The 27,752-nt window shown below is 46.7% G+C and overlaps 1 protein-coding gene across 2 annotated transcripts; it reads right to left on the bottom strand.

Moving 5' to 3' along the window:
* Positions 1–168: 168 nt before the first annotated feature.
* Positions 169–27,678, bottom strand: WDR62 (WD repeat domain 62). Of its 2 annotated transcripts, none has more exons than XM_035120842.2 (30): positions 27,487–27,678; positions 23,901–23,992; positions 23,219–23,281; positions 20,830–20,887; positions 19,933–20,103; positions 19,425–19,559; positions 18,356–18,538; positions 18,099–18,259; positions 15,948–16,122; positions 15,530–15,667; positions 14,818–14,993; positions 14,470–14,561; positions 14,060–14,185; positions 13,486–13,553; positions 12,933–13,054; positions 10,050–10,125; positions 9,676–9,787; positions 9,495–9,558; positions 9,140–9,262; positions 8,887–9,023; positions 8,254–8,306; positions 6,489–6,686; positions 5,657–5,799; positions 5,227–5,363; positions 3,835–3,966; positions 3,192–3,324; positions 2,976–3,081; positions 1,491–1,557; positions 1,126–1,211; positions 169–899 (listed from the first exon to the last, which is right to left on the bottom strand). In XM_035120842.2, exons 1-30 carry the CDS (start codon positions 27,598–27,600, stop codon positions 633–635), a joined length of 3,708 nt encoding a protein of 1,235 aa, XP_034976733.1. In that variant the 5' UTR covers positions 27,601–27,678; the 3' UTR covers positions 169–632. The 2 variants fall into 2 exon arrangements, with proteins under 2 accessions (XP_034976733.1, XP_034976734.1); XM_035120843.2 differs by having other exon boundaries at positions 170–899; positions 15,948–16,119.
* Between the last annotated feature and the right edge of the window lie 74 nt (positions 27,679–27,752).

Here is a 27,752-nt window from a genome sequence, read left to right on the forward strand (position 1 = left end):
CACACACTCACGTAAAGTCCAAAAGCAGGATATGACTCCTGCTTTTTTCTCCCCGCCCCCCCCCACCACAGCTCTCTATGTGCCCCCATAAATATATTCTGGAGGGTTGGGAGCAGACCTGGGAAGCATGGATGAGAAGAAGTCTGCTCACTCAGCAATGGGTCCCACCCAATCAACACACACACACACACTTTTCAAAATATAATACAATTTTATTAATTCTCAAAACCAAGAAAAAAACAGCAAATGTTTAAGAACCGCTGTTGCAAAGCCGCGTTCACACTCACACCCACAGACAGACAAGAAAGCACCGTGGAGGAATATCAGAGCACCCATAAGACACCTGCTTTTCCTCTTACTTCCCTCATTCTGATAAAGAATGTTTTTTGTAAGAGGTCTCTGGGAGAAGCTAAAAACAACAACTTGTCAGTATTTGCTTCCAGGGGAAAAATGGGGGGTGGGGGATGCACAGGAAATGGAGACTAGAGTTATAAACACTAATCCGTACCCTTCTTGACCACTGTTAACTCCTCAGGAGTCACACAGAAATTAATGGGCAAGTTCTCTTGAGGTCATCACTGCAATAAAGTTTGTTTGGGGGCGGGGCAGACGTATCCCTTGCCTGGGGCGATTCAGGCAACATCTGCCTTGTGGGTTTCCTCCAGCTTCTTCTGGACCATGTTCACCAGTGAGTCGGAGTAATGCTTCAAGAGAGAGCGGGTCTCATTGTCCTGAAGGCGCTTCAGCCAGGGCGACGGGCTGTCTGTGGCCGTTGCCACGTCTGTGTTGTTCTTGATAGCTCGGGAGTCCAGCTCCCTTTTCATCCAGGAGAAAGTGCTAACCAGCTGGTTCTTTATGTGGAGAAGCTCCTCCTCGGTGGAATCGCTGCAGGATGTCACCTGCACAGCAAAAGGAAGAATGCTTTCACACCCAGGATTCGCACCCGTGACCCAAACTGGGCTGTGACAAGGATGCCAAGGACCCACACCGCCACAGTAGTACCCCACAGCCCAATATAAACCATCTCCTAGAGATCTGACAGGATAATCTGATGACCCCAAAACCTATGTAGATTGAGAACTTTTAAAAAAAGTTATTATGTTGCTGCCTTTTCCTATATCTTACCTTATCGTAAAGTTGCAAAGTCTCTTGAAACTTGGTGCACAAAGGCTGCAGGTTTATTTCAAAGTTTTTGACCAGGACCTGTGATTCTAAGAACATTGGGGGGGGGGGAGAGAAGAGATTTCCACATTTGGAGCCTTCCCAGAAGGGGAAGAGGGGTACACACCCAACAGCATTCTTCAGTTTCAAAGGTATCAGAAGAACTAGAACTGATTGTATCAACTAGCATTTCTGGAAATCCATCCTACGCAGCGACAGAGTTAAATCTACACCCTGCAGCAGCGAATGTCTCTCCACAACGGGGAACAGTAATAGTTTCCGCCTCTGACAAACCTGCTGCAAACGCAACATTCCAGAAAGTTTCTTACCTGAGGCGCTGAACGGTCTGGCGTCAAGCTTTTCCTTCAGCTCACAGTTGGTTTCTTCAGAAAGTTTCTAAAGCAGTTACATTATAGACTGTTAGAAACCGAATCCCCGGTCTGCAAGTTTAAAAGCATTGCAGATGTCCAAAACCCAATGTCTCGGTCCCTTCCTAGCCACCATTTCACATGCATCCACTCTGAGGCTGGAGAGTTCAGGCATTTCAGCGGGCTAGATTTGACAATCTGGTGCCCTCTGGAGGTTCTAGACTACAACTCCCATCAGCCACAGCCAGCGCAGCTGCATTAGTGTAACAAAGAATGCATTGGGAATTTTACACACACTAAATGATTACGGGCAACTCCCAATTTACGTTCCAGTTAAACTGCTTTCAAGTCAATTAAGTTTGCAAATGTGAAGGGATCAAAGAAAAGCCTTATTAACATCTCTGAACTGTGCACATGAAGCTGCCTTGGAGGACGTCAATTTGTCTAGACGACAGCCTTGTGGGGTCTTTTCCAAGACCACATAACACTGGTCCTGAAAGACCTACATTGGCTCCCAGGACGTTTCCGAGCACAATTCAAAGTGTTGGTGCTGACCTTGAAAGCCTTAAATGTCCTTGGTCCTGTATACCTAAAGGCAGTGGTGGAGGAAGCCTCTCAGTCACCCAGTGTGGGGTGCCACTCAAGCGCCGTCTGTATGGGCTGCCATGTGCACAGCACCTGTACCCTCGGCGGCTCTACAGCTGGGGGGAGGCAGCGGGCCACCTTGTCACCCCTCAAAGTGGCACCCAGGGCGGAGTGCCCCCCACCCCATTCATATGCCCCTGCCTTAAGGAGCGTCTCCACCCGCCATAGTTCAGCCCGGACACTGAGGTCCAGTGCCGAGGGCCTTCTGGCGGTTCCCTCCCTGCGAGAAGCCAAGTTACAGGGAACCAGGCAGAGGGCCTTCTCGGTGGTGGCACCCACCCTGTGGAATGCCCTCCCTTCAAATGTCAAGGAAATAAACAACCATCTGATGTTTAGAAGACATCTGAAGGCAGCCCTGTTTAGGGAAGGTTTTTATGTCTCATGGTTTATTGCATTATTAATATTTTGTTGGAAGCTGCCCAGAGTGGCTGGGGAAACCCAGACAGATGGGTGGGGTAAAGTATCTGATGTTTAGAAGATATCTGAAGGCAGCCCTGTTTAGGGAAGTTTTTAATGACTGATGTTTTAATGGGAAACCCAGCCAGATGGGCGGGGTATTAATAATATATTATTATTATTATTATTATTATTATTATTATTATTATTATTATTTTCCATTGTGGCTACCAGAGATCTTTTAACTGGAAATTCCCTTCTGCCTGCAAAGCCCCTGTTCTGCTGCCTCTGAGTCGTGGCTGTGCCCAATCTTCACAGAAGGGCTTGGAGACAAGACATCTGCCAAGATGCAAAAGGAAACAGCTGAGCCCAGTGGCTCATCCTCGACTCAGGCGGTCAACTTGCCTCTGGTTTCTTGTGCTCGCTGGACACCAGACTCTCCTCCGCCAGTTGGTCTGCAGCAGCGGCCTGAGAGTGCTGGCGGACCCTCGGAAGAAAGGCAGCTGCAAACCTGTGTGAAAGGAACACAACCGTTCAGATTGTTCTTTCATGAATGGAGGGTTTAAAATATAGATATATATCTATATATCTATTATATAGATATAAAATATATCTGCCAACCTGCTATTTTTTTGGCAGCTGGAGAGAAAACGGGTAGATATACTCAGGCGAGGGTTCTGGAACAAGGCAGCCTCCTCCTCTTCCTCCTCGGGTGCCTTCAGATCCTTTAGGCAGCCATCAAACTTTTCTGCATCTAAAAGAGGAGACCAAACGGGAGTTTTTCCCAAGTTCTTGACACAGCCAATGTGGACTAGGACCTGGGGGACAAGGGTTCAAATCCCCACCCGGCCATGAAGCTCAGTGGGTGGCCTTGGACCAGTGACTTCCTCTCAGCTTAGCCTACCTCACGGGGTTGTTGTGAGAATTAAATGAGGAGAGGGAGAACCATGTACCCCACCTTCAGCTCCTTGGAGAAAAAGGTGGGAGATAAATACTGCTAATAATATCACCAACCAGCAGTAGCTGAAAAGTGAATACTGTACAGTACTGACAAACACCCCCAAGGCAAATGACCTCTAACCTGCCATCAAAGTGCCCATCACCTGCCAAAGGGTTTGCTACTTAGTTGGTGAATCAAAATAACAGCACCCTGAGAAATTGCCCCTATGCACCTCTGGCTGTGCCCATTAGGAAAGGGGTTCTTGCTTATGGGAAGAGCACAGCCGCTGTGCCGTTCGGATCATTGCCGCAGCTCTCACCTTACCTTCAGTCTGGGCATCAGCCAGCGTCTCAAAGTGATTCCGGAGGTATTTCTCTTGCTCGGGGGTTTGGGGCAAAGAGCTGGTCTGCTGGAAGTTCTCATCCACGTCGGTCATTTCTGCTTCTGCCTCCGAAACTAGAGCGTCCAATTGGCATGTTGTACAAAGCCAGGGCCGGGGGGAAGGAAAGAAAGAAAAAGCTCAGAGGAGAGCTCAGTCTGCAGACTAGATTCTGGGCCAAGCGCTGGCTTCTTCTCCCACCCAAATCTTCTGGATCATCTGGCACATGAATGAACTTGGGATGGCTCAGTCTGCAGAGCATGAGACGCTTAAACTCAGGGCTGTGGGTTCGAGAATCACATTGGGCAAAAGATTCCTGCATGGCAGGGGGTTGTGCTAGATGACCCTCATGGTCCCTTCCCACTCTACAATTATATGCTTCTTCTCGGCAGAAGAAGCTGATAGAATTTATAGAACTGTCTGAGCTGACCGGGAGTCTCCGGGATCAGAGTGAAGTAGCAGTGGAAGAAGATTGGAATAAATTTAAAATTTATTTAAAGAATAAGCATATAATAGATTAGAATCAATGGAAGTGAGGGAGATACAAAGAGGTTGTAGATAATACAATGATGTGAAATAAGCATTATTAGAAGATAGTTATAATTCAATTAAGAGGAAAGCTAGAGATAGAGTGTAAAAGGGTATGATATAAAAGATAGAGAAACAAGGTAATATTAAAGTAAAATCTAGAGTTTATATAAGATTTAGAGATTACTAAGAAACGCAGGAGGTGGAATGAGGAAGTCAGTAGATTAGAAATAAGGGTTATAAATTAGAAGTTTTGTTTTCGTATTTTTGTATTTTGTATTTTTTGTGTTTTGTATTTTTGTATGCTTTTGTTGTTTGTTAAAAAGTCTTCAATAAATACATTTTTTAAAAAAAATATATGCTTCTTCTCCTCTCCCTGACTCTCCCTTTCTTGCAAACACACACCTCATTCTCTACAGCTGACTTATAGAGGATGGGGGACGGTCTTATCCTGCAGCTGTAAGTCCCTTTTTCCTCACCTGCTGCCTTTCATGCAGGATCTTTTTTGGGGTGGGCTGTGGCAACCATCATAGCAGATTCCCTTCCTGCTGCCCCTCTACCAGCCCAATTTGTAGGGTGCGGATAGAGGCAGAGGCAGGCTGCATACCCATCATCTCTTCTTGGGCACAGCAGACAGCTCCCCCCCCTCACATGCACTTGGGGATTCAAGGGCCAGGTCTTCCTGCTTCATTGGGCCCTGGAAATTGGCACTAATTGGGCACAATGGCCAACTGAGAGGCGACAGTCCTTCTGCAGGTCAAGCACCAAAAAATATCCCAGATGTGAGCAGGAATTGTCTTTCAAGCTACCTTCTTGCTGGTGGCTGAAAGAAGAGACCTCTGAATCTAAGGAAGTCACAGAGCAGATTTTGTCTGGCAGCTTCTCCTTGGTATTTGCTGCTTCCTTCTGATAAGCCGGCTGAAGGAGCAGCTCCTTCATGTAGCTCCTTTAAAGAAAGGTAAAAAGTGCCAGTGATTCTTGGGGGGTGGAGGGAAAAGCATTAATTTATCAGTTCAAGCTTCTTTCAAAACTTCAAGGGCAGGGGGCCCCCAGAGGTCAGCAGAACGGGGTGTGCCCTTGAAATGTCTCCAGCCAAATCCAAACCAGATCAGGCTCTCCCCCTCTGTAAGTCCTGCAGCTCAACCCAAGTGTATTTACTTGACGGTAAGCCTGCAGATTTCAAGGGCAGTTCCTCCCAGGCCAGGTTCTGCAGCCCTGAGCGTCCAAGCGAGGACTGACCTTTCACCCTCAGGGGTCTTGCTACCAGTCTGTTCGAGGCACAGGCTGTCCCCACTGATTTCAAGCTCTTCTTTCGCCTCATCATCAGAGGACAGATCTGGCTGCTGGAAATCTTCAATAATGTTGCTGGGGTAGTCCTTGGCCTGGAGGGAAAACCAAAAATAGCCTGTGACCTTTCTCCCAAAGGGAATTAGTCCCTGTGACTCTCCCTTCCAACATTTTAAGAGGCTTCAAAGACAGACAGCAAAAAGCTGGAAGTAAGAAATGTTCTGGAGCCAGAATATCTAAGGGCTGTAGAGTGGTTCCAAAATAAGTTTAAAGCAGCAAGAAAGCTCTCATCGATGGATCGACTCCAGGTTCAATCAAACTGGAAAAAAATCATAAAGGCTAACTGGAAAATCTGCTAGCTACCTTGAGGAAACCCTATTGTAAGAGAGCACCTGCTTTGATTGGTTTGTGCACTGTTAAAAGCTGGGGAGCAGATGCAGGTTTTGCTGCAAAAAAGCCACAAGCCTCCTGGCACAAGCTCTGCCCGAAATAAGCAAAAGCCAAGGAAGCGCATCCAAAGTACAGCCCAAAAGGGAAATATTTCGCCCTGCTTCCCAGGTGGATGGGGGCTCATTGGTGAAAGGAAAGGAACTCTACCACACGGAAAGGCACACACATACCATGCTCCAGGAATAAGTACCACCCCATAAAATTAGTTCCAGGGCTTGTCCCTGGGCTTCTATCCTTGGACTCAAAGGACATGGGGTCTGTTCTTCAGACGGAGAGTGTGGGGTGCAGGTGGACAGCAAAGTTAAGCCCCTTGTACCAAGTAAACTTTTCTCACCTCCGAGAGCTGCCGATTCAGATTCTGCGGTCCCAGTTCACTGTCTTGCAGGCTGCTGTTTTTAATTGGGGTGAAGTAATTCAGGTCTGCATCCAGCATGGTCTTAATGGGCTCTTTGGTGGCACGTTCTGCCCATCGCCCTTGCGGCTGATAACTCACCCTGAAGGCGGCAGTGTCCGCATGATCTGCCTCTCCCAGCTAGAGAGAGGAAAGTTGAGAGGAAGTGTGCGTGTGTTTGGGTGTGTGTGTGTATTGTTCATGCCACTCGTGGTTGGGTTAAAAATCACCAAGCCAGAGGATGGGTTGATGGCTAGCACTTGGTGTTTTGTAACACACCCCAACCTACAAGAATAATAATTAATAATAATAATATATCACTTCTACCCCGCCCACCTGGCTGGGCCTCCCTAGCCACTCTGGGCGGCTCCCAACAGAATAGTAAAAACATGATGAAACTTCCCTAAACAAGGCTGGTTTCAGATGTCGTCTAAAAGTCGGGTAGTTGCTTATTTCCTTGACATCTGATGGGAGGGCATTCCACAGGGCGGGCACCACCACTGAGAAGGCCCCCTGCCTGGTTCAAATACTTCACTTGCTTCCTCTGCCTCGATTTGCAGAACATTTGGAGACCCACAGATCACAGTACTAGCCCCGCCCCCATTTGATTATCAACACACTGAAGAGAACCATTTGCCTTTCTTCAGGACCCAGCAAGATCGATTCTCATTTTCATCCTAGCCAAGCACAACTTGTACTCCCTGGACAGGCGCATGAACAACGCACCCAACTGCTTAGCTGTCAAAGCTGGAGGACTGGAGCTCCTTTCATTTTTGGAGCAGCAGTTTCTGCTGCCTGTGATGCAAAAATAACCACAGTTAATGCTAACCCGGATGGAGAGAGAACCCTTTGTCTCTTAACCATGGGTTAAGTCTTTGGCAGTGGCCACATTCGGACATCACGCTAAGCCACACCACATCTCCAGAGGAGGGAGGGGATGGGAGCTTTTTCAGGTTGGCACGGCACAAAAGCTAAGCCAAGGTTTGGCTTTGTGGGTCATCCAAACCTGACATCCTCCTTCACCCTGATCTGCAGCCAAGGCCCAATAAGTGGAACAAATCCATCCCTGCCAACAACACCTATTTCATTATTATTTCCCATGCCCTGGCTCAGGACCAAAGGAGCACTTTCTGCAATATCAGCCAACACTTGCTTGGAGATCTGCAGGAGAGGCCAGGTTTAGGGTACCCTCAGTGAACCTGACTTGATTTCAGTGCTAGTGCATATCACACAAGACAGGGCCTTCTCAGTGGTGGCACTCTAGCTATGGAAGTCCCTTCCTCCTCAGGTCAGATGGTCCTCCCCGTTATCAGATGGCAACTGAAGACCTTGTTGTTCTGACAGACCTTTGGAGCATAATACGAGTGACACCATTTGTATGATTTAATGCCGACTTGCCTGCTATACTTTGTACTGTGATTTTATGTTTCTTTTTAATGCTGCACCTTGGTTGTTAGATGCCCTGGGCAAGATATAGGAAATTAATTACAACAGGAAGAATGTTGGTTACTGGGACTCCACACCTCATCATCCAGCCATGGTCAACCTGGTGCCCTCCAGCTGCTTTGGATTACAACTCCCATCAGCCCCAGTCAGCTGTGCCAGCCAGGGCTGATGGGAGTTGTAGTCCAAAATACGTGGAAGGTTGGAAATGGCTGAATTAATCCATATATAAAAAATACCTTTTTTGTAAAAGCACATTACATACCAGCCTTTTTGCCCACATGGGTAGTTTGCCATTGGTGAGGACACATGCAGGAGCTGGAGAGAGCAACAGGGGAGGGAGATTGGGGTGAGCAATGTGAAAGCAGAGGTAAAACTGTTCATACAAGACACATATTGGAACAAGAAATCCCCCCTTTGCATTTAACAGAGCAATCGAGAAAATACTGAAAAGCAGAATTGGGTCTCTTGGAAACTTTATCTACCAACTCTCAGAAACCAAAGCAAGTAGAAATAAGAGGGGTTTTGCTTTTCAAAGTAACACAGAGTACAGATTCTCAGCAATGCTTCTGAATACCAGTCGCTGGAAACTGTGTCCTGCTTGTGTTTTTCACATTGGGGCATCTGGCTGGCCACTGTGAGAACAGGAAGTCTCTTCTTACGTTCTGAAGTCCTCCCCCACCAAGCTTTGCATCCCAACAAAATATTACCAGAAATTTTATAGGGGGCAGGGGAGAGAGAGGACAAAAAAGCCTTTACAAAACCACAGTCACCAAGGTGGGCTGTCCTGGAGCAGGATGCTGTTTGATGGGTTTGTTGTGGTTTCTCATCAAATCGCACGCATCCCCTGGGCACACGCCTTTCCAGCTGCCTTGGGAAGTGTCTTGTGCCTCCGTACCTGTATCAATGACAGCTTTGGGGGGCGTCAGAAGAGCAGCGTCTTCCTCTTCCCTCTCCTCCTCCGTGTCATAGTCAGTCAGGTGTTCAGCCCCACATGGAGTCCTTTCGCTTGGCAGAGCAATGTAGGGCTCCCTCCTGGAGGAAATGAAGAGTTAGAGGGATCCCTTTCAGTACTCAAGAGCGACAGAGTCACCTCAGTCTCCCCATCGGGAGCAGAAAGCATCACCCCAAGACCGCAGCTGTTCCAGTACCTGACCTGATGAGGCCATGTTGGCTCCCTGGCTTTCCTCTGCTGCTGAACTTGATCCAGGTCCATCAAGTGCTGCTTCATGCAGCTGGTAATTTCAGGACTAAGGTGCCATATAAAGATGCAACTGGAGAGAGGGAAGAGGGCTAAATAAGTGGCCAGAAACATTCCACATTCCTGGTGTGTTTCCTGCTCTCTCCTGCCTAGATCTGAAAAGGCCACACACATCTGGGAACCCCATCCAGAGGTCCTCCTTCCCTTAAAGCTAATTGAGCAATAAACGCACACTAAATTATCCCACTTTCAGGCCGACAAATTTCTAATTCACGCAAGCGTCTTTCACAGTTCAAGTTGCCCACCTGTCTCCCGAGACGGTGATCAGATGTTTGCAGTCAAAGGTGAATTTCATCCCTGTAACGACTTCTGCAACAAAACAGGCAGAGGGCACCAGGTTGGGGTAGGCTGCACTACGTACTAGATATGCGCTTGCAAAATAACCGAACCAAAAAAGAACAGCAACAGCACCACAGCAAAACAAACCTGAGTGTCCAAACATTTTGGCAACACACTCCCCAGAGTGGAAGTCGATAATGGAAATGCTCTTGTCTGAGCAACTGGTGGCCAAGAATGTCCCAGAAGGATCCAGCTGGACCTGCACAGGGATTGGAAACAAAGAGGCTTCACTCTTTCAGATTTACTTTAATTGTTGTTGGTTGAATAATGACCCACTTATTCGCAGTTCAACAAAATATGTGTGCTTGGCATTCCTTACACCGTTTAGTGGGAAGGAATAGCTCACAGGAATATTAGGCCACATTCCGGGAGGCCTGGGTCCAAGGGTGGGCAAGAGCCCCCGGTGCTGCACCGGGGGAAAATTATTTCTACAGGCACTTTCCCCATATTAACTCAGTTACCTTCAGAAGGGATCCATCATCACCTTGCGAGCCTTTGTAGCACCACTTCTGTTTCCCACTGGCTGTGTTGTATACCCTGGAGGAAGGTTAAGTTACATTTTGGTGTGTGCAAAGGTTTGTTGGTTTAACACAACTAAAGAGCTACACTTTGATACTGGGCTTTGCATCCTGTGCCCAAAGCCTTTGAAAGAGCAGTGGAGTAACAGGTTCATTCCTTTTTTTTCTGGGAATTAAATGCACTCTCAGCACACACAGTCCGTGAGTCAACACCTCGGGCTTCCTAGGCGTTGACTGTGCTGCATCTGTGTGGGCACACAGATGCTCCTAAACTGGCCAAAATGGCAGTTTACAAGCATAATCTGAAGGAGTTGGAATGCTTGTAAACTGAATGTAAGCAGGAAAACAATTTCATCAAAATGAAACAAACTTGTATAAGAGCTAGGCTACTAGTCCATGGGGTGCTGCTTCTGACTGGTGAGAGGACTTACCACCTTTCCTATTGCGGGGCTGTACTCTGGATTTGAACCCGGAGCCCTGTGCATACAAAGCATGAGCTATTCTTCCTGGCTAGCACTTCTCCAACAGCCACTGTGCTCTTGGCGTCTAACTGGGCCTTGGAGCTGGAGGATGAGAATTGAACTCCCTGGTTGGTCTGGCTCCTGTCTGCTGCTCTAGCCAAGCAGTAAGGGAATTGCTCTGTGGTGCTTGCAGTGATGGCCCCGATCCGTAGCTTCATATATTTCCTCTCTCAGGCTCCTTCCAGCCACTACAACTCATACAGGTTTACAGACCTTTGTGGAACCAGCAGAGCCCTCAATAAAACCAACCGCAGCTTAATAGGAGGGGAAAGCCCTTATATACTCTCAGAAAAAGTGCCAAAATAATTAAGAAATTCTCATATTTTGTTTAGAAGGTCAAATAGGTCAAAGAGAATAACAATTACCAGACCTTTAAAAGGCATCTTAAGGCAGCCCTGTTTAGGGAAGCTTTTAATGTTTGATGGATTTCTGTATTTTAAAATTTTGTTGGAAGCCGCCCAGAGTGGCTGGGGGAACCCGGCCAGATGGGCGGAGTATAAATAATAAATTATTATTATTATTATTATTATTATTATTATTATTATTATTATTGAAGAGTAAGAATATCCCATTGATTAAAGTCCTCATATGATAAAAGGATGAAGATTAATAATTCAGCTGTCCATGACTCAAGAGCTGCCATGGGGGTTTTGTGCTTCTTGAGATGTTTAATCCCAGCTCTTCCCATGGAATTTTCCTCTCAGATTTAGGTGAAAATGGATATTCAAAAGCAAAACTTGAAAACAGCTAAAGTTTTGCAAGTCGCTTAGAGACTCTTTACAGAGGACACAATTAATAAATTGAATATATTGAATAAATAATACTTTAAATCAGAAACACTCTGGCAATAACGGTTCCACAAACAGAGCGCTTAACCAGAGTGTGCTATGGTCCATGGGGTCACAAAGAGTCGGACACGACTAAACGACAACAACAACTATATAAATAAACAACAATATGACATTTAGAAGACATCTGAAGGCAGCCTTGTTTAGGGAAGTTTTTAATGTCTGATGTTTTAATGTATTTTTAATCTTCTGTTGGAAGCCACCCAGAGTGGCTGGGGAAACCCAGCCAGATGGGCAGGGTAGAAATAAATTATTATTATTATAACTATCTCCACATCAAGATCTGTCAAACCAAAGTGGCCCAACTCCACCGCTTGATGGAGGAATGGCTGCTTATGAAATGGAAGTAATATATCTAAAGAGCCTTGACTTTTACAGAGAACGTCAAAAGATTTGAATGATTTAGAATCGTAGAAATGTAGAGTTTGGAGGGATCACAAGGGCTATCTAGTCCAACCCCCTGCAATGCAGGGATCTTTTGCCCAACGTGGGGCTCAAACCCACAACCCTGGAATTAAGAACCTCATGCCCCATCAACTGAGCTACGCTCTCGCCCTACTTTTCCCCTTACAGGAAACTGTATCCCAAGAAAAAGACCTAATAAAAATGGGGATATTTGAGGCAGTCAGTGTTGGCATGAGTGAGTGTTTCATTCATTTCCAGAAACAGAAAGAAGATTCAAGAAGCAGCTAAGTGCTGATTGTTTAGACCAGCCATCCCCAAACTTCGGCCCTCCAGATGTTTTGGACTACAATTCCCATCATCCCTGACCACTGGTCCTCTTAGCTAGGGATCATGGGAGTTGTAGGCCAAAACATCTGGAGGGCCGCAGTTTGGGGATGCCTGGTTTAGACTATCCAATAACACTTTCTGAGGGCACCGTTTTCTGGACATACGTGGTTTCCTACGGAACACAGCAAACTGTTTTTCCAGTCTGTGTTTATCTCCTGAACTGACAACATGTAGAGAGGGCAACTGTAGAGAGAGATTTTGCAGCTCGGAAGAGCGCAAGGCCTCGGAACTTTAAGTTTACCTTCCTGCGGCTGCAGTGAAAGCCTGTCAATACCTGGAACCATTTACACATTTTATTACCTGCAAGTAAAGAGTAATGACTTGTCTGAGCTTCATTGCTTCCATGATCTATTTCGTCTCCGGTGTCTGGGCTAGAGCGCCTATGCGCTTTGAAGGAACGCACACAACTATGTTGATTTACGACCACTAGCACACACAGCGGCTGTGCAAGACCCGATTCTTTTGTGGTTCAAAGACGGTCAGTCTTAACAGTCTATTGATAGGATAGACATATGCAAAAATGCAGAACAGCAAAAGTGCAGCCAGGTTAAGAGGAAGGCTGGAGTTCAGGAGGAGGAATATGGAAGGCAACAGCTTACTTTCTTCCAGCATTTGACTATGTGGAATGTCTAAAATTCTGCAGTGGAAAATGCGGAACAGTTTACCTGACATTTCTGTCCTGACAGGCCACTGCAACATACTTCTGTGTTATGTCGATATCCATGTCGTACAAGGTTGTTTTCTCAGCAACGTGGTGGGTTCTGATGAAGTTAATTCCGTCCGACATCTGTGGAGTGAAACAGACCCAACTAAGATCTGAACTGGTGTGGGACTTTTACCCCAACAGCAGCACAGCAGATCTGTAGCGGCCTCACACATAAGCATGAATGAATCAGATAAACTTTTATCTGGATAAAAAAGGGGAAAGGTCCCCCTTTCATTATTTGGCAATGGGTCTTTGGAAGAGGAAAACAAGCTGCCCAAGTTCAGATGAGAGCAGTGCTTCTGGATGAGGCCAAAGGTGCCTCCTCTGGCTCAAGATCCTGCTTCCATGGCAGCCAACCGGGTGCCCCTGGGAAGCCTGCAAAGGCAAGAGCCCTCCCTGCTGCTATTGCTTCTCAGCAGCTGGCATTCAGCTGCACTCTGCCAGGCTAACAGCTCCTTCATGGATTTATGCAGTCCTCCTGGTGGCTTATTACGTAAATGAATTGTAAGCACCTTTTGTGCACTGCGAAAATATATGCTTTTGTCGGCACCACAGCTGATCATTTGAATCTCTCCATCTCCTGTAGGCGAGAAGAAGAAAGCTGTAGGTAAGTGAAATCTGTAGAAGAATCCCCTTGTACAATATTTATTTAGATCCGTGGTATCCAAGCTTGTTTAGACCAAGTTAATGGCCTTTTAGGCTTCCTCCACATGAATAGGAGTTCACTTTTTGAATAATAAGAATCATATGTCACCGGGGGGGGGGGGGCGGGCATCAGGATTTTAGAGATGCTTCGGTGTGGGGCCATGGCCAAAAAAAGGTTGGGAACCACTGATTTAGATGTACACCCCACTCTACAAAGACATTAACCAGGGTGGTTTACAAGAAAACATTATCAACCCCTGGAAAACACTGTACTGGAAACTTCTCCAGTAACTGAAACTGGAGGTGTGCAAGAACACAGGGAGAAGTGAAGTAATCTGTGCAACTGCACATAGAGGTTCCACGCATGAACTGATGCCCATTCTGGGAAGAGCATGGCTCCCAGAAATACAAGCAGGTGGAGCAGATTGTTGGGCAACTTACCAGCAAACTTTACAGCTGTTATGGCTGAGGAATGGTCATCCAACGTCTGCTCTAGTTTATAATTTTCCTCCACGTTTAGCACATGAATCAGCCTGTCTCGGCTTGCTGAAGCCAGCAGGGCCATCCCTACAGAAAGTAGAAAAGATGCGCAACTCTGCATCCACTCCAAAGGGACTTAAAGCAATTGAAAAGAACAAGCAGATCCACTGAAATTAAAGGACATGCTGAAGTTAGGTCCATTCATTCCAGTGGGTCTTCTCTTGAGTTGAATACCACCCAGCCACCACAGTCCCAATCCTGTAGCGATGGCAGCGGGCTTGTGTGTATCTATACATACACATACAAAAAAGCCCCAGGCATGAGCCTGTAATAAATGTCAACTGCACACATTTTCAGATTTGAAAATTTACCTGTTTCTGGCTTAGAATATTGTAAGCAGAGAACTTCTGAATCGTGAGCTTCCACTTTAATGACTTCATCCATATATTTTAGCTCATGTATCCTGTAAGACAAAACACACATTTTAATAACTTTTAAGTATTTGGGGGCAGTCTTGCCAAGGTTGGTGTTCCTTAGGAGCTTGCAACCCAATCAGATGGGCTGCATATAAATAATACAATTATTGTTGTTGTTGAGGAATCAAAGATATAGGAACCCCCCACGGGTGACTGGCATATGTGGTGCCTTAGCTATAATTGATCATGCAATTATATGAAAACACAGAATCTGGCAGTAGATACAGAATAAAACAGACCCACCTCAAATTTCCAGCTCTGTCCCCAGAGGCCAAGTGCTGGCCATTGGGGCTGACCTGCATCACACGGACACCAGATTTCACATCAAGGTAGTTGGCATTTTCACCTCTGTCTGGCAAATTTGTTAAATCTTGCAGGTGCTGGATGTTATTTTCCACATATATAATCTTCAGCAAGTTCTTTTATAGAGGAAATAATGTTTTAATAGATATATGTCCTTATACGCGCACACACATTCAGTTAAAAAGAAGACTCATCAAAAGGAAAATAATTAGTAACAAGCCAGAAGAGAACTAAGTCAACAAAACCTCAATTAGTTTTAATTACTACCATGCCTTCCAGACATTGAAATGCACAACCTATGCACTGGTATCCTTCCCAACCTAGCAGTTCGAAAGTACATCAAAGTGCAAGTAGATAAATAGGTACCGCTCCAGCGGGAAGGTAAATGGTGTTTCCGCGCACTGCTCTGGTTTCGCCAGAAGTGGCTTAGTCATGCTGGCCACATGACCTGGAAAAACTGTCTGCAGACAAACGTCGGCTCCCTTGGCCAGTAAAGCGAGATGAGTGCCGCAACCCCAGAGGCGTTTGCAACTGGACTTAACTGTCAGGGGTCCTTTACCTTTACCTTTTTATGCACTGGTATAAATCACTCAGGTTTAGTCTTGCATCATATCAAGTCGGAACCGGCCTCTCAATAAGCAATAATGCTTACGTTACTGTAGATGTTCTTCTGAAAATCCACATGCGTGCCATTTTCCAAGTTCCAAAACCGTATAGTATTGTCCGATGAGCATGTTAGAAAGGACCCTGGGGGTAAACATCCTTTATGGTCTTCAAACTCAGGATAAACCTAAGATGTATCCACAAAGAACCAAGGGAAAAAACAGAAGAATTAAGACACAAAATCCAAGCTGTATGATGGACCTAGTTTGTTGGACACCATTAATAATGTGTGGGCTTTAATTATTACTTCCCAAAATTGGAATGGCCCATTTTATTTCATTTTCATCGTGTAAGCTACTTCCTGATTTTTATGAAGAGTGGCACACAGATAAATGAAATAAATAAATGTTATTTTCTTAATCTTTCACATCTTTTTTTTAAAAAAAGAAGCAGCAGCATCCACTCACCTCGACATTCCACACAAATGAGCTGTGGAAAAGGTCGGACCACATTTTCCTCACTTGACGGGTGTCCTTCACATCCCAAATGTACACACTGTGGTCCTTGTAAACGCAGGAGAGCCAATGGTGGTGGGGGTCAAAGGCCAAGGCAATCGTATCTGAGTAGGTGGCACCTGGCCTTCTTGAAAAGATTGGGGGGGAGAGAAGCATGCTCCTTGGTTACCAAAAAGAACCAAACTGATGAGCTTCATTTTACACACTGATGCTCAGATAAGCTGCAAAGAACTTAAGTGCAAGGGAAGTGGGGACACACTCAATCAAAAGAAAGGGGCCACTGGTGATGGGGAAAAGTTAAACTTGATGTGGAGGCAGGTGCAGCAACAGCCTCCTAATGTGTGGTGTCCCCCAGCCCCATCTCTCGTTTGCTTCACATGCGCGGCCACCAGAAACATGAGAGAAGCTGAAAGTCACCAGACAGTAGCATTTTGCCAAAACTGTGCAAGGATCACATACCCCAGTGCAGTTGGGAATCAATAGCCTAAGCCAGTGCTTTTCCACCAGTGTGCTGTGGCACCCTGGGGTGCCTTGAATGATGGTCAGAGGGGCTGCAGGCCCTCTAATGCCCTCTCATACCTCTGCCTCCCAAAGGCTTGAACAGCTGTTTGTTGCAGTGGCCCTGGCTACAAGCTTCCCAAGCGAATGGTGCCTCTGGGGCTGGCCAGGGGGTGCCAGCTGCCAGGAGCTGAAGTGACCTCGGAGTAAGCAAGCAAATGGGTAAGGGAGCCCAGCCAGCCAGTCTGCCAGCCCTTGCTGTTGGGAATGGTCTGAGAAGTGGGAGGCCAGGCAGGCAGGCACCCCACGGGCCTTTCTTGTGCTTGCTGCCTGCCTGGGAGCCTTTCTGCCATGCAGGCTCAGTGGCACCCACTGTTGGCCCTGCTACCTCCCAAAGTGAGTAAGATGGCCTCACATTCACCTTTGGCCAGTCTCTGTTGGCCAGTTTAGGCTGGGGACACCCTCTTTCCAGGCCCCTAGGGGGTGGCATGAGGAGACACCTCTCTTTGGGGCAGGGGGTGCAGCTCAGAAGAAGAAGAGTTTGGATTTGATATCCCACTTTATCACTACCCTAAGGAGTCTCAAAGTGGCTAACATTATCCTTTCCCTTCCTCCCCCACAACAAACACTCTGTGAGGTGAGTGGGGCTGAGAGACTTCAGAGAAGTGTGACTAGCCCAAGGTCACCCAGCAGCTGCATGTGGAGGAGCAGGGACACAAACCCGGTTCACCAGATTACGAGTCTACCGCTCTTAACCACTACATCATGCTGGCTCTCGGAGACCAAGGACAGTGGAAGCGGCTGCCCTGAGGATCCAAAGGGGAGAGGAGAGGAGGCTAAGGGAACACTCCACAAGGGAGCGTGTTCGAAAAGGGGCGAGGGGCTGCCAGCTCTGCAGGCAAGGGGTGACATAACTGAGCTCCTGAGCCTCGGAGTGCATTTCCCCACAGGGGAGCCGCAGAAAGAATGTACAGTGGTACCTCGGTTTATGAACACAATTGGTTCCGGAAGTCTGTTCATAAACTGAAGCGAACTTTCCCATTGAAAGTAATGGAAAGTGGATTAATCTGTTCCAGACGGTCCGCAGAGTACATAAACTGAAGCGTTCATAAACTGAAGCGAACTTTCCCATTGAAAGTAATGGAAAGTGAATTAATCCGTTCCAGACGGGTCCACGGAGTACTCAACCTGAAGCGTACTTAACCCGAAGCATGGGTGTAATTGGTTCTGGAAGTCTGTTCATAAACTGAAGCGTTCATAAACTGAAGCGAACTTTCCCATTGAAAGTAATGGAAAGTGAATTAATCCGTTCCAGATGGGTCTGCAGTGTTCGTAAACCGAAAATTCATAAACCGAGGTGTTCATAAACCGAGGTTCCACTGTAGTTGGTCAAGGGAGCCGTGGACACAAAAGGGTTGAAAACCTCTGGCCTAAGCAAATGCACTGGTTTTTTTTATTTCTTGCAGAGTTGTGAGCTTGCTGGGTTAAAACACCACCAATACCTGTGCATTCATCAGCATCAAAGCATTCGGCTTCTGCCTAAGAACAAGCCTGCACATTTTCCAGCCCAGCTCCCACGTCTGCTGGCCCCCAAGAGCTTTGTACCTCAGCATTTCTTCTCCAGTGACGTCGATGCCCAAGTGGTGCGGTTTAGGCAAGTCCGAGAGATAATGCAAGTTGTGGGTGTGGAAGATGCGCACGGTTCCATTTGCACAACCACAGAAAATAAACTCTTCGCTAACGCAGATGCAGTTGGCTAGAGACACCTTTAAAAAGGGAAGGAGGTGTGTGCCGTTAGATCACAAAGGAGCAGGCTTCTGGTCTTCCATCCACCGCCCCAGAAACAAAAATGGCATTTGTACCTTCAGATCAATCCACTTCTCCAGGACGCGCTTCTCGTTAAACTGGCAGAGGAGGCCAGAATAAGAAATGCAGAATGTGCTACCTGACATTTTGCCCTGCCCACAGGCCACATCACAGAAGATGTTGTTGTGAAGTTCCCCGAGAAGACCAGAGCGACCAACCAGTGGAACTGTCTGTTTAATCTGAAATGACACACCATCTCAAGAGCAACGGTTTAAGCTAACCTATGTCTTGCACTGAAAACAACAACAGAAGGACATCAACTACAGCGGTACCTCGGTTTAAGAACAGCCCTTTTACGAACTATTCGGTTTACAAACTCCGCAAAACCGGAGGTAGTGTCCCAGTTTGCGAACTTTACCTCAGTCTAAGAACGGAAGCCAAACGGTGGAAGGGCACCGGCAGTGGGAGGCCTCATTAGCCTCGGTTTGAGAACGGTTTCGGTTTAAGAATGGACTTCCGGAACGGATTAAGTTTGTAAACTGAGGTACCACTATAATTTTCTCTCTGGGGCTTCATAAAATGCAAATAAAACTTCTTTACATTCACAGGCAAGAGAGTCTCATTTTATTTTATTTCTTCAACCAAACACACATCTGATGAAAGTGGTTAATTTACTTCTTTAAATGTCTCAAAACAGCCAGTCCAGTGAGGCACATTTGTTGACTTGGTTGTAATAGTGAGGGTTCAAAGGATGCTAAAATATAGAATCTAAGGTGCTTGTTTAGAATTCTGGGGGAAATGGGGCCGTTTTGTAGAGTTGCAAAGTAATTTAACTGGCCAAGAAGGGTTTCCAACAAACAATGGAAAAATGAATGAACAATAGAAGGGGCTAGAACAGGCATAGGCAACCTTGGCTCTCCAAATGCTTTGGAACTACAACTCCCATGATCCCTAGCTAACAGGGCCAGTGGTCAGGGATCATGGGAGTTATAGTTCCAAAACATCTGGAGAGCCAAGGTTGCCTAATGCCTGGGCTAGAAGTACCATATAGGCAGCTTAACTAGGAAGCTGTTTTGAAAGGAACTTCCCATTTTGCTGTCAGTCACAGGATGCAGACAGGTTTACCTTAAACTCCCTGGATTCATCCAAGAACCAGAACTTCACGTGCCGGTGGCCAACAGTAACAAAGTAGCTGTCCTCTGAAAAGGAGATGGCCATAACCTTGCAAGAGATTTTATTGGAGGCAATGAGTGTGCCCTTCTGCAAAACAGAAACATAAATACCCACCAATCATTCCGGCACGTATAACCCTTGAAGAGAACCTATTAAGAGTATGTCTCAATCTTTTCCCAGTGAAAATGTATATTAAAGCACACACAATTGCATTCCTCCCCACCCTCACCCCCAGTCTTAGTATCTGGGTCCTCACACTGAATAACCTGCACATTCCAGGTCCTTGCACATCTTCTCCCACTGAGACATCCTAACATGGCCTGATGGGAGTTGTAGTCCAAAGAGCCTGGAGGCCATCAGGTTGATGAAGGGCTGCCCCAGCATCTCAGAAAAAAAACATCCCTACCCTCAAACACAGCAGTGGCTACTTGCTCCTGGACCCCACCTTTCAGCGCCTTACCTTCCAGTCCCACACGTTGACAATCATGTCATGTGGATATCCCACTGAGACCAGGTATTTCATATTGGGGGAAAAGGCCACACACGCCACACCATGCTTGTGGCCGTGCAGCTCCGACACTTGGGTTTTCTCTTCGACATCCCACACGCGGACTGCCGGCCTGTGCCCATTCTGCAGGAGAAAGAGCCAGAACTGAGGTCACTGGGACCATGGCTAGACAGTGCTCAGCCCACGCTGATTCCATCAGGCCACTAGAGAGGGAGGGAGCAGCCAAACCGCAGGGCCTCTCCACTGGCTCTGTTAAAAGACCAGCTGGATCAGGCTCCTCTGTCACCTACACCTGCTGCGGAGAGGGTGAGAGAGATGGGACTCCAGGTCACTCCCTTGGCTCTGCTGAAAAACCAGCAACTTCTCTCCACATTTTCCCATTTCTGCTATTCACTTCAAGGTCTTCGTCACTGAGAGCCGACACCCGAGCTTCCTTTTTCCTTACTCCCTTTTCCTTTTGTGTTGTTGACTCTGAGATTGTGAGACTGAGAGGAGGGACCATCTTTTCAATGATATTTGCAAGGTGCTCTGGGAACTTTTTTTGCCAACAACCAACAAGGGACTTCTTGAAGGATGTGCAGAGGGCACTTTTTCCCCACTTGCCAATGAGTTTTTCAGATCATAAGGTGTGACTTGTAGGCCATCTTAAGCTCTGGCACGTCTCTTGATAACTCTCTTGCAAAAGGGAGTTCAAGGCATTGCCACAAATTACAAGTGATAAAAGGAGGCTTCAAAAATGAATTAGTATAATTTGGATGTTTAGAGCTGTGAGATTTTGTGTTTTTTTTAAAAACATACTTTGTACTCCTTGCAAAATTTTTAAAGAAAATTCATCCAGGCAAAACTCACCTCACCAGTTGCAATATATTTCCCATCAGGAGAAAAAGATAGCGCACTAATGGTTTTCCTAAAAGTTGAAAGAGAGAAAAAAACATCGTTCCATTTTATCTCTCAGGAAAATGAATTCCAAATAAATGTCATATAACTCTGTTGCAGGAAAAGGAACAAACATTTATTGCGGCAGAAACCTGTGTGTGGACTAAAGCCCACTTTTCAGATGCATACCGTGTTTCCCACATTTTAAGACACCGTCTTATATTAATTTTACTCAAGAAAATAAGCCTATGGCTTATTTTCGGGGGGTGTCTTTTTATTATTATTACTGTAAGTACCTCCTTACAACTAGTAAGAACTGTACACTGCTTTAAGAAAGCAGCGCTACAAATGAAGGCAGGAAAGAGGAAAGGCTTTTCTCCCGCCCTGCTTTCTCCCTCCTTTCTCCCTCCTCCTGGCGCCGTTAATGCTGCCACCACCACGGTTGCCCCTGCCATTTTTCTGCCGGAAAGGGGTCTGCGGGAACCAGGGCGAACCAACACGCAAGTGTCGAGCTCTTTTGCCCGGCTCTGTCCTTTACTTCCCGCTTCCTCCCGCCGCCGCTCTGCCTTGGGCCATGCGGCCCCAGAACGTTTCGGCGGCGCGGCTCCTCCCGCCGCCTGTCACCCGCCGCCGCTCTCCTTCGGGCCATGCGGCCCCAGAACGTTTCGGCGGCGTTGCTCCTCCCACCGCCTGTCACCCGCCGCCGCTCTCCTTCGGGCCATGCGGCCCCAGAACGTTTCGGCGGCGCGGCTCCTCCCGCCGCCTGTCACCCGCCGCCGCTCTCCTTCGGGCCATGCGGCCCCAGAACGTTTCGGCGGCGCGGCTCCTGCCGCCGCCTGTCACCCGCCGCCGCTCGCCTTCGGGCCATGCGGCCCCAGAACGTTTCGGCGGCGCGGCTCCTCCCGCCGCCTGTCACCCACCGCCGCTCTCCTTCGGGCCATGCGGCCCCAGAACGTTTCGGCGGCGCGGCTCCTCCCGCCGCCTGTCACCCGCCGCCGCTCTCCTTCGGCCCATGCGGCCCCAGAACGTTTCGGCGGCGCGGCTCCTCCCGCCGCCTGTCACCCGCCGCCGCTCTCCTTCGGGCCATGCGGCCCCAGAACTTTTCGGCAGCGCGGCTCCTGCCGCTGCCTGTCACCCGCCGCCGCTCTGCTTCGGGCCATGCGGCCCCACAACATTCCGGCGGCGCGGAAGGGGCCAGCAGGGCTCCCGACGCCGAGGGGTTTTCCCGTCCGGGCGCTCGGCCCAAGTGGAAAAAAAGTCCTGGGAAGAGCGGAAAGGCTCCCAGCGTGGCTCGCCTGGTGACGCGCTCAATTCATGCACCCCCTCCCAACTGGTTTCAAGCCTCTCGAGGCTCTAAAGGAAAGCAAGAAGGTACGTCTTATTTTCGGGGTATGTCTTATATTTCGCGAATGCATAAAAACCCTGCCATGGCTTACTTTATGACTACGTATTAAAAAAGGGGAAACACGGTAGAATGACATTGTTCCAAACGGAATGGGTGCTAGTCCACAAAAGCTTTTGCCATAAACTACGTAGTTGTGAGTCACTATAGAAAGGAAAAAACAAAGACCTTTAAAGTCATCTGCACATCCTGATGATTAACCAACTAAGTGTTTTCTTAAAATTATTATTAGCCCACTTCATTATTATTCGTTTAAACCAGTGATATGGGGCCATTTTTAAAAAAATCATAGCTACCAGCTGATGGGCAAGGGGACAGGGTTCGCTTCTGCACTGGCTGAGAGCTGACGTGCAGGATTTAACCTTCCACTCATGAACTGATGGGCAGGGGTTAAATCCTGATTAGTTCGTTTGGGTGTGCATTCCTGTCATGAGTAGGAGGAATGTCACACAAAGTAGAAGAAAGACATGGAGCCAACTGTAAGCCCTTTTACAAACCGCTGCATGCTGGTCTTTAAACCTCTGGTTTGGGGAGGTTCAGAGTGCTGTGCAGAGCTTTTGCAAATAGCTCCGTGCTGCTCTTTAAACCTCCAAAAACTGTAGGTTTGAAGAGAAGTGTGGGGCTATCTGCAAAACACCATTCAAACTGCTCCACTTAAAGGTCCAAACAGTTGTGGCTTCAAAGCAAAGTATTCTATGATGAGACGGCCCTGCCCTCCAGTCAAATTTGGCTTTCCGCTGGTGTGATAAGAATCTGGCCTGCTACCAAGAAAAGGTTCCCCATTATTTAAACCGATTTACTGATCCAATAAACATCCCCCAATAATTTTCTATTTTCCGGGAAATCACTTTCAACAAGCTTCACCAATACTTGGCCAGGAATTCACATACAAACAGCAATTCTTTTTACTATAAACACTCCAATTAGCAAGAGTGATATGAAAACTAATATATACATTACCTAGCAGTATTAAAAATATGCCTCTGTTTATTCTGCCGAGGATTTAAAATAACAACCACACATCTGGAAAGAGAGATTAAAACATTTACCGTACATGAGGGAGAATTTCCCAACTCTAAAGAGGGGAAAGTGACTAACTTTTACTGCCTGGGAAAATGTACTCAGAGGAGGGAAGCAAAACTATGGTTTTTTATCCTGGATTGATCAAATCAACCATTGTGAAAATCAACCACAGTTCCTAGTTCAGACATGATGGCAACCATGCTTCACTGAAAATGGAAGCAAATGCTTCCAGTCACTTTGTCATACCAGAGGACCAGAGGAGAGGGAAAGGAGAGCATGCAGGCCTGAGGCTTGTCCAGAATTTTCCCCATAGCATGATTTAGCATTATGTGCAAATTAAGCCAATATGACTGGTCACAAATTCTCTTCCTCTCTAGCAACACAACAGGAAATAGGATATTTGTGGATGATCATGCAACAATCAACAAATCAAGACAATCAACAAATACCACAACAGTGACTAACTTCTGTCTAAGGGTCTAATTGATGCCCCCCAAAAGACTGGCAAACAAATCCATACTTCCCTTCTAATAGTACAGCTTATTGATTCAAACCACCCGTTTCACTGAGCACAAGGCTGCAAAATATCTAGATGCACTGACTACAGCAAAGCACCTACCCTGTTGGATAGGCTATCTGCCCTGTGTTTGGGTCACAAGTTAAAGCACTGCTGGTTTGAGTAGTTATTCCCAAGACTTTCTCTAGCATAACCTGTCCAAAGAAAGAAGAAAGAAAACAGTGACATATATCCATACGCAATAATGCCATGATTTCCTTGGTGTGCTGTGAACAGCCAAAGGGAAACCCGTGGAGATGGCAAGCGTGAGCTCAGCGCTCCCCAGTATTTTGACTGGGCCAGGAGGCTCTCCCCATGGTATCCCATACACTGAACGTGAACGCAAGTGAAGAGGTTGTGTCCACAGCCCAGTGAAGAGGTTGTGTCCACAGCCCAGTGACCCAGGAAGGAACTTTCCCTAGGCCTTTGCTCCTCTAATATAGTTACCATTTTTCAAGTTTCACAACAAGCAGAAACTCAGCCTGAGGCTTTTCTCGGCGTTCAGATGCTGATTCCATCAGTCACAATGGAAACTTTCAATAAGTATGTAACTGAATGCCAGTTGCTGGAGAGCAAAAGGAGGGGGAAGCTGTCACATATTCACGCCCTGCTTGCGGGTGTCCCAGAAGCCTCTACTTGGTCACTAGTGGAAAGGGGATGCTGAACTAAGTGGAGCTTCGGTCTGATGTTCTTAGTGATGTGATAAGTTTGGACTACAGAATTTCTGCTTGTCACACCGCTGTTCAAGACGCAGCAGCTTTCATGGCAGCCCTAAAGCATAGTAGATGCACCCCAATACTTGCTTTTCACCAGCTTTTCACTGGAATTCCTTCCTTCCTTCCAGTACAGTTGTACCTTGGTTGTCGAACGCCTTGGTACTCATATGTTTTGGCTCCCAAACACCGCAAACCCGGAATTGAGTGTTCCAGTTTGCGAACATTCTTTGGAACCCAGTCTGACGCTGCTGCTGTGGCTTCTGCTTGAGTGCAGGAAGCTCCTGCAGCCAATCAGAAGCCATGCCTTGGTTTTGGGACATTTTTGGAAGTCAAATGGACTTCCGGAGCAGATTTCGTTTGAGAACCAAGGGGCGACTTTTTATATGCTGCTTTTCTGACAGAATAATGGCACATCAAAGTGGCATACAAGACAATTTAACCCCATCCACCCCTCTCTCTCACGCAACAGTACATTCCCCTCCCAATTTAAAACATATTGCCCAATCATAAAACATTGCTCATTGTTGTGGAAACTTGACAGATAAAGTACTATTTTAGAAATGTTTCACCTACTTTCCTTTCACTGGAAGAACTCAAAGCACCTAATATAATTGATGTGAAAGATTTTTAAAATAGCAAGTTTGTGAAAATGTTGAACAGACTTGGCAGCTCAGTTTCCCACACAGGTCTTCCACTAGGCAGCAGAAATTATATAGCAATTGTAAATACTATATAATTTTATGGTCACAGAGGTGCATCTTTACGTTGGCTCTTGACACTTGTTGTGTACAATTTTACAACCCACCTTCTTTTTGTGGCTGCATACTGTTTTACACCATTTTTAAATATTGTGCTTTAACATTGTAACCCGCCCTGGGGCGACGGGCAGGTAATAAATAATAATAATAATATCCTGCCTTTCCACCAAAAAGTGCAGCTCACAATAAAAAGTAAGTGCCTGATATAATGCGTGTGACACATGAATGTGTCACAACCCCAGGCAAGAGCCCTCAAATCCAGAGCCAAGGAGCTGTATCGGCTCCTTGAAAACATCCAGAAAAAACATCTTTGCCCAAGAAAAACATTTGTCTAAAAATTAATGCAAAAATGAAATTAATTACTGTCAATTTAGCTGTGAATGCTTTAACTTCATTGATTGAATGCTCCATGCAATTTAATGGTGAAAATAATAAAGTACATAAGCCAGTGTTTTTTTCTTTAAAAATGTTTAGGGGGTACTCTCATTTTCCTACTCATATTGAAATACTATCCCTCAATGAGGCCAAACTTGGATTCACAAAATGTTTAGGGATGTGTACCCCTGTGTCCAGGGTCGGATTTAGGTTTGATGCAGCCCTACATTCCTGAAGGTAATGGGGCCCTTTATATGTCCAGCTGTCCTTTGTCAACAACAAATGGTTGCTTTCTTTGTGTTGAATATATGCTATATGGTCATTTATATGGACCTCATAGGTATCCAAAGCCATTTGCACATAACAAATAGGAGCCTACACAACACAAAAGACTGTTGCTGTATGCAACTTTTATTTTATTTGTTTTCTATTTTATATTTTGGAAATGTACATCCAGTTTTTTTTCCTTTAAATTTTTTGGGGGGCCCCAAGAGAAAAACATCCTCTGCTGCCGCCGGCCATCTCCCACCGGCTTTTGAGCTCTAAGCCAGGGGTCAGCAGACTTTTTCAGCAGGGGGCCGGTCCACTGTCCCTCAGACCTTATGGGGGGCCGGACTATATATTTTTTTGGGGGGGGATGAACAAATTCCTATGCCCCACAAATAACCCAGAGATGCATTTTAAATAAAAGGACTCATTCTACTCATGTAAAAACACCAGGCAGGCCCCACAAATAACCCATAGATGCATTTTAAATAAAAGGACACATTCTACTCATGTAAAAACATGCTGATTCCTGGACCATCTGCGGGCCGGATTTAGAAGGCGATTGGGCCGCATCCGGCCCCCGGGCCTTAGTTTGGGGACTCCTGCTCTAAGCTATAGCTTGTTTAGCTTATGCGTAAATCCGGCACTGCCTGCATCCCCCCAGAAAAAAAGCACTGATATAAACAAACATGCACCATAAGCAGTAAGTCAATATAAACTATAAACATAACTGAGTTATGCACTATAATACATGGTCTAAATCATGGGTAGGCAAACTAAGGCCCGGGGGGGGGGGCAGATCCGGCCCAATTGCCTTCTAAATCCGGCCCACAGACGGTCCGGAAATCAGTGTTTTAACATGACTAGAATGTTACAGGTAGGTAGTCGTGTTGGTCTGAGTCGAAGCAAAATAAAATAATTCCTTCAGTAGCACCTTAAAGACCAACTAAGTTTTTATTTTGGTATGAGCTTTCGTGTGCATGCACACTTAGTCAGATACCAAAATAAAAACTTAGTTGGTCTTTAAGGTGCTACTGAAGGAATTCTTTTATTATGAGTAGAATGTGTCGTTTTATTTAAAATGCATCTCTGGGTTATTTGTGGGGCATAGGAATTCGTTCATTTCCTCCCCACAGAATATAGTCCGCCCCCCCCCAAAGGTCTGAGGGACAGTTGACCTGCCCCTTGCTGAAATTGTTTGCTGACGCCTAGAAATGTTTTAACATAACTCGGGATTATTAGTCCTGATTTAAATTTACTGTTACTAATCCATTTTCTTCCGACTTAAAATCATAGCTGCCAAGTTATCCCTTTTTAACAGGGATTTTCCCTTATGCTGAATAGGCTTCCTCGCGAGAAAAGGGAAAACTTGGCAGCTATGCTTAAAATGCTTCGATTACTGCATGCAACGCCTTACATCCGCCCACTAGTGTAACCCCGCCCACAACCACTCCAAGCTCCGCCCCTCCAGCGGCCGAAAGGCAGCCGCCTCTGCCCCGCCCCCTCTCTCTCTCCTTGGCCACGCCCCCTCACCGCCTCCTCAGGCCCCTGGAGTTTCGACCGCCGCCTAAGGCTGAGAAGCGGCGGCGAGTCCGCGCCGGAAGCCAGCGGTCGCGTGTAAAAACATCCTCCTCCGCCGCCGGCCATCTCCCGCCGGCTTTTGAGCTCCTGTCAGAGCCCAGCGGCGGCCTCTCTTTTCTCCCCCCTCAAAACCCGCCGCCGCCACCGCCGGCCTCCTCAGCCGTAACCGTCCCAAACAGCGCGCGGAAAACCGCCTCTGCCCTGCCATTGGGCGTATA

The sequence above is a fragment of the Zootoca vivipara genome, chromosome 6 (genome assembly GCF_963506605.1).
Source record: "Zootoca vivipara chromosome 6, rZooViv1.1, whole genome shotgun sequence".
In the NCBI taxonomy this organism is placed as follows: Eukaryota; Metazoa; Chordata; class Lepidosauria; order Squamata; family Lacertidae; genus Zootoca; species Zootoca vivipara.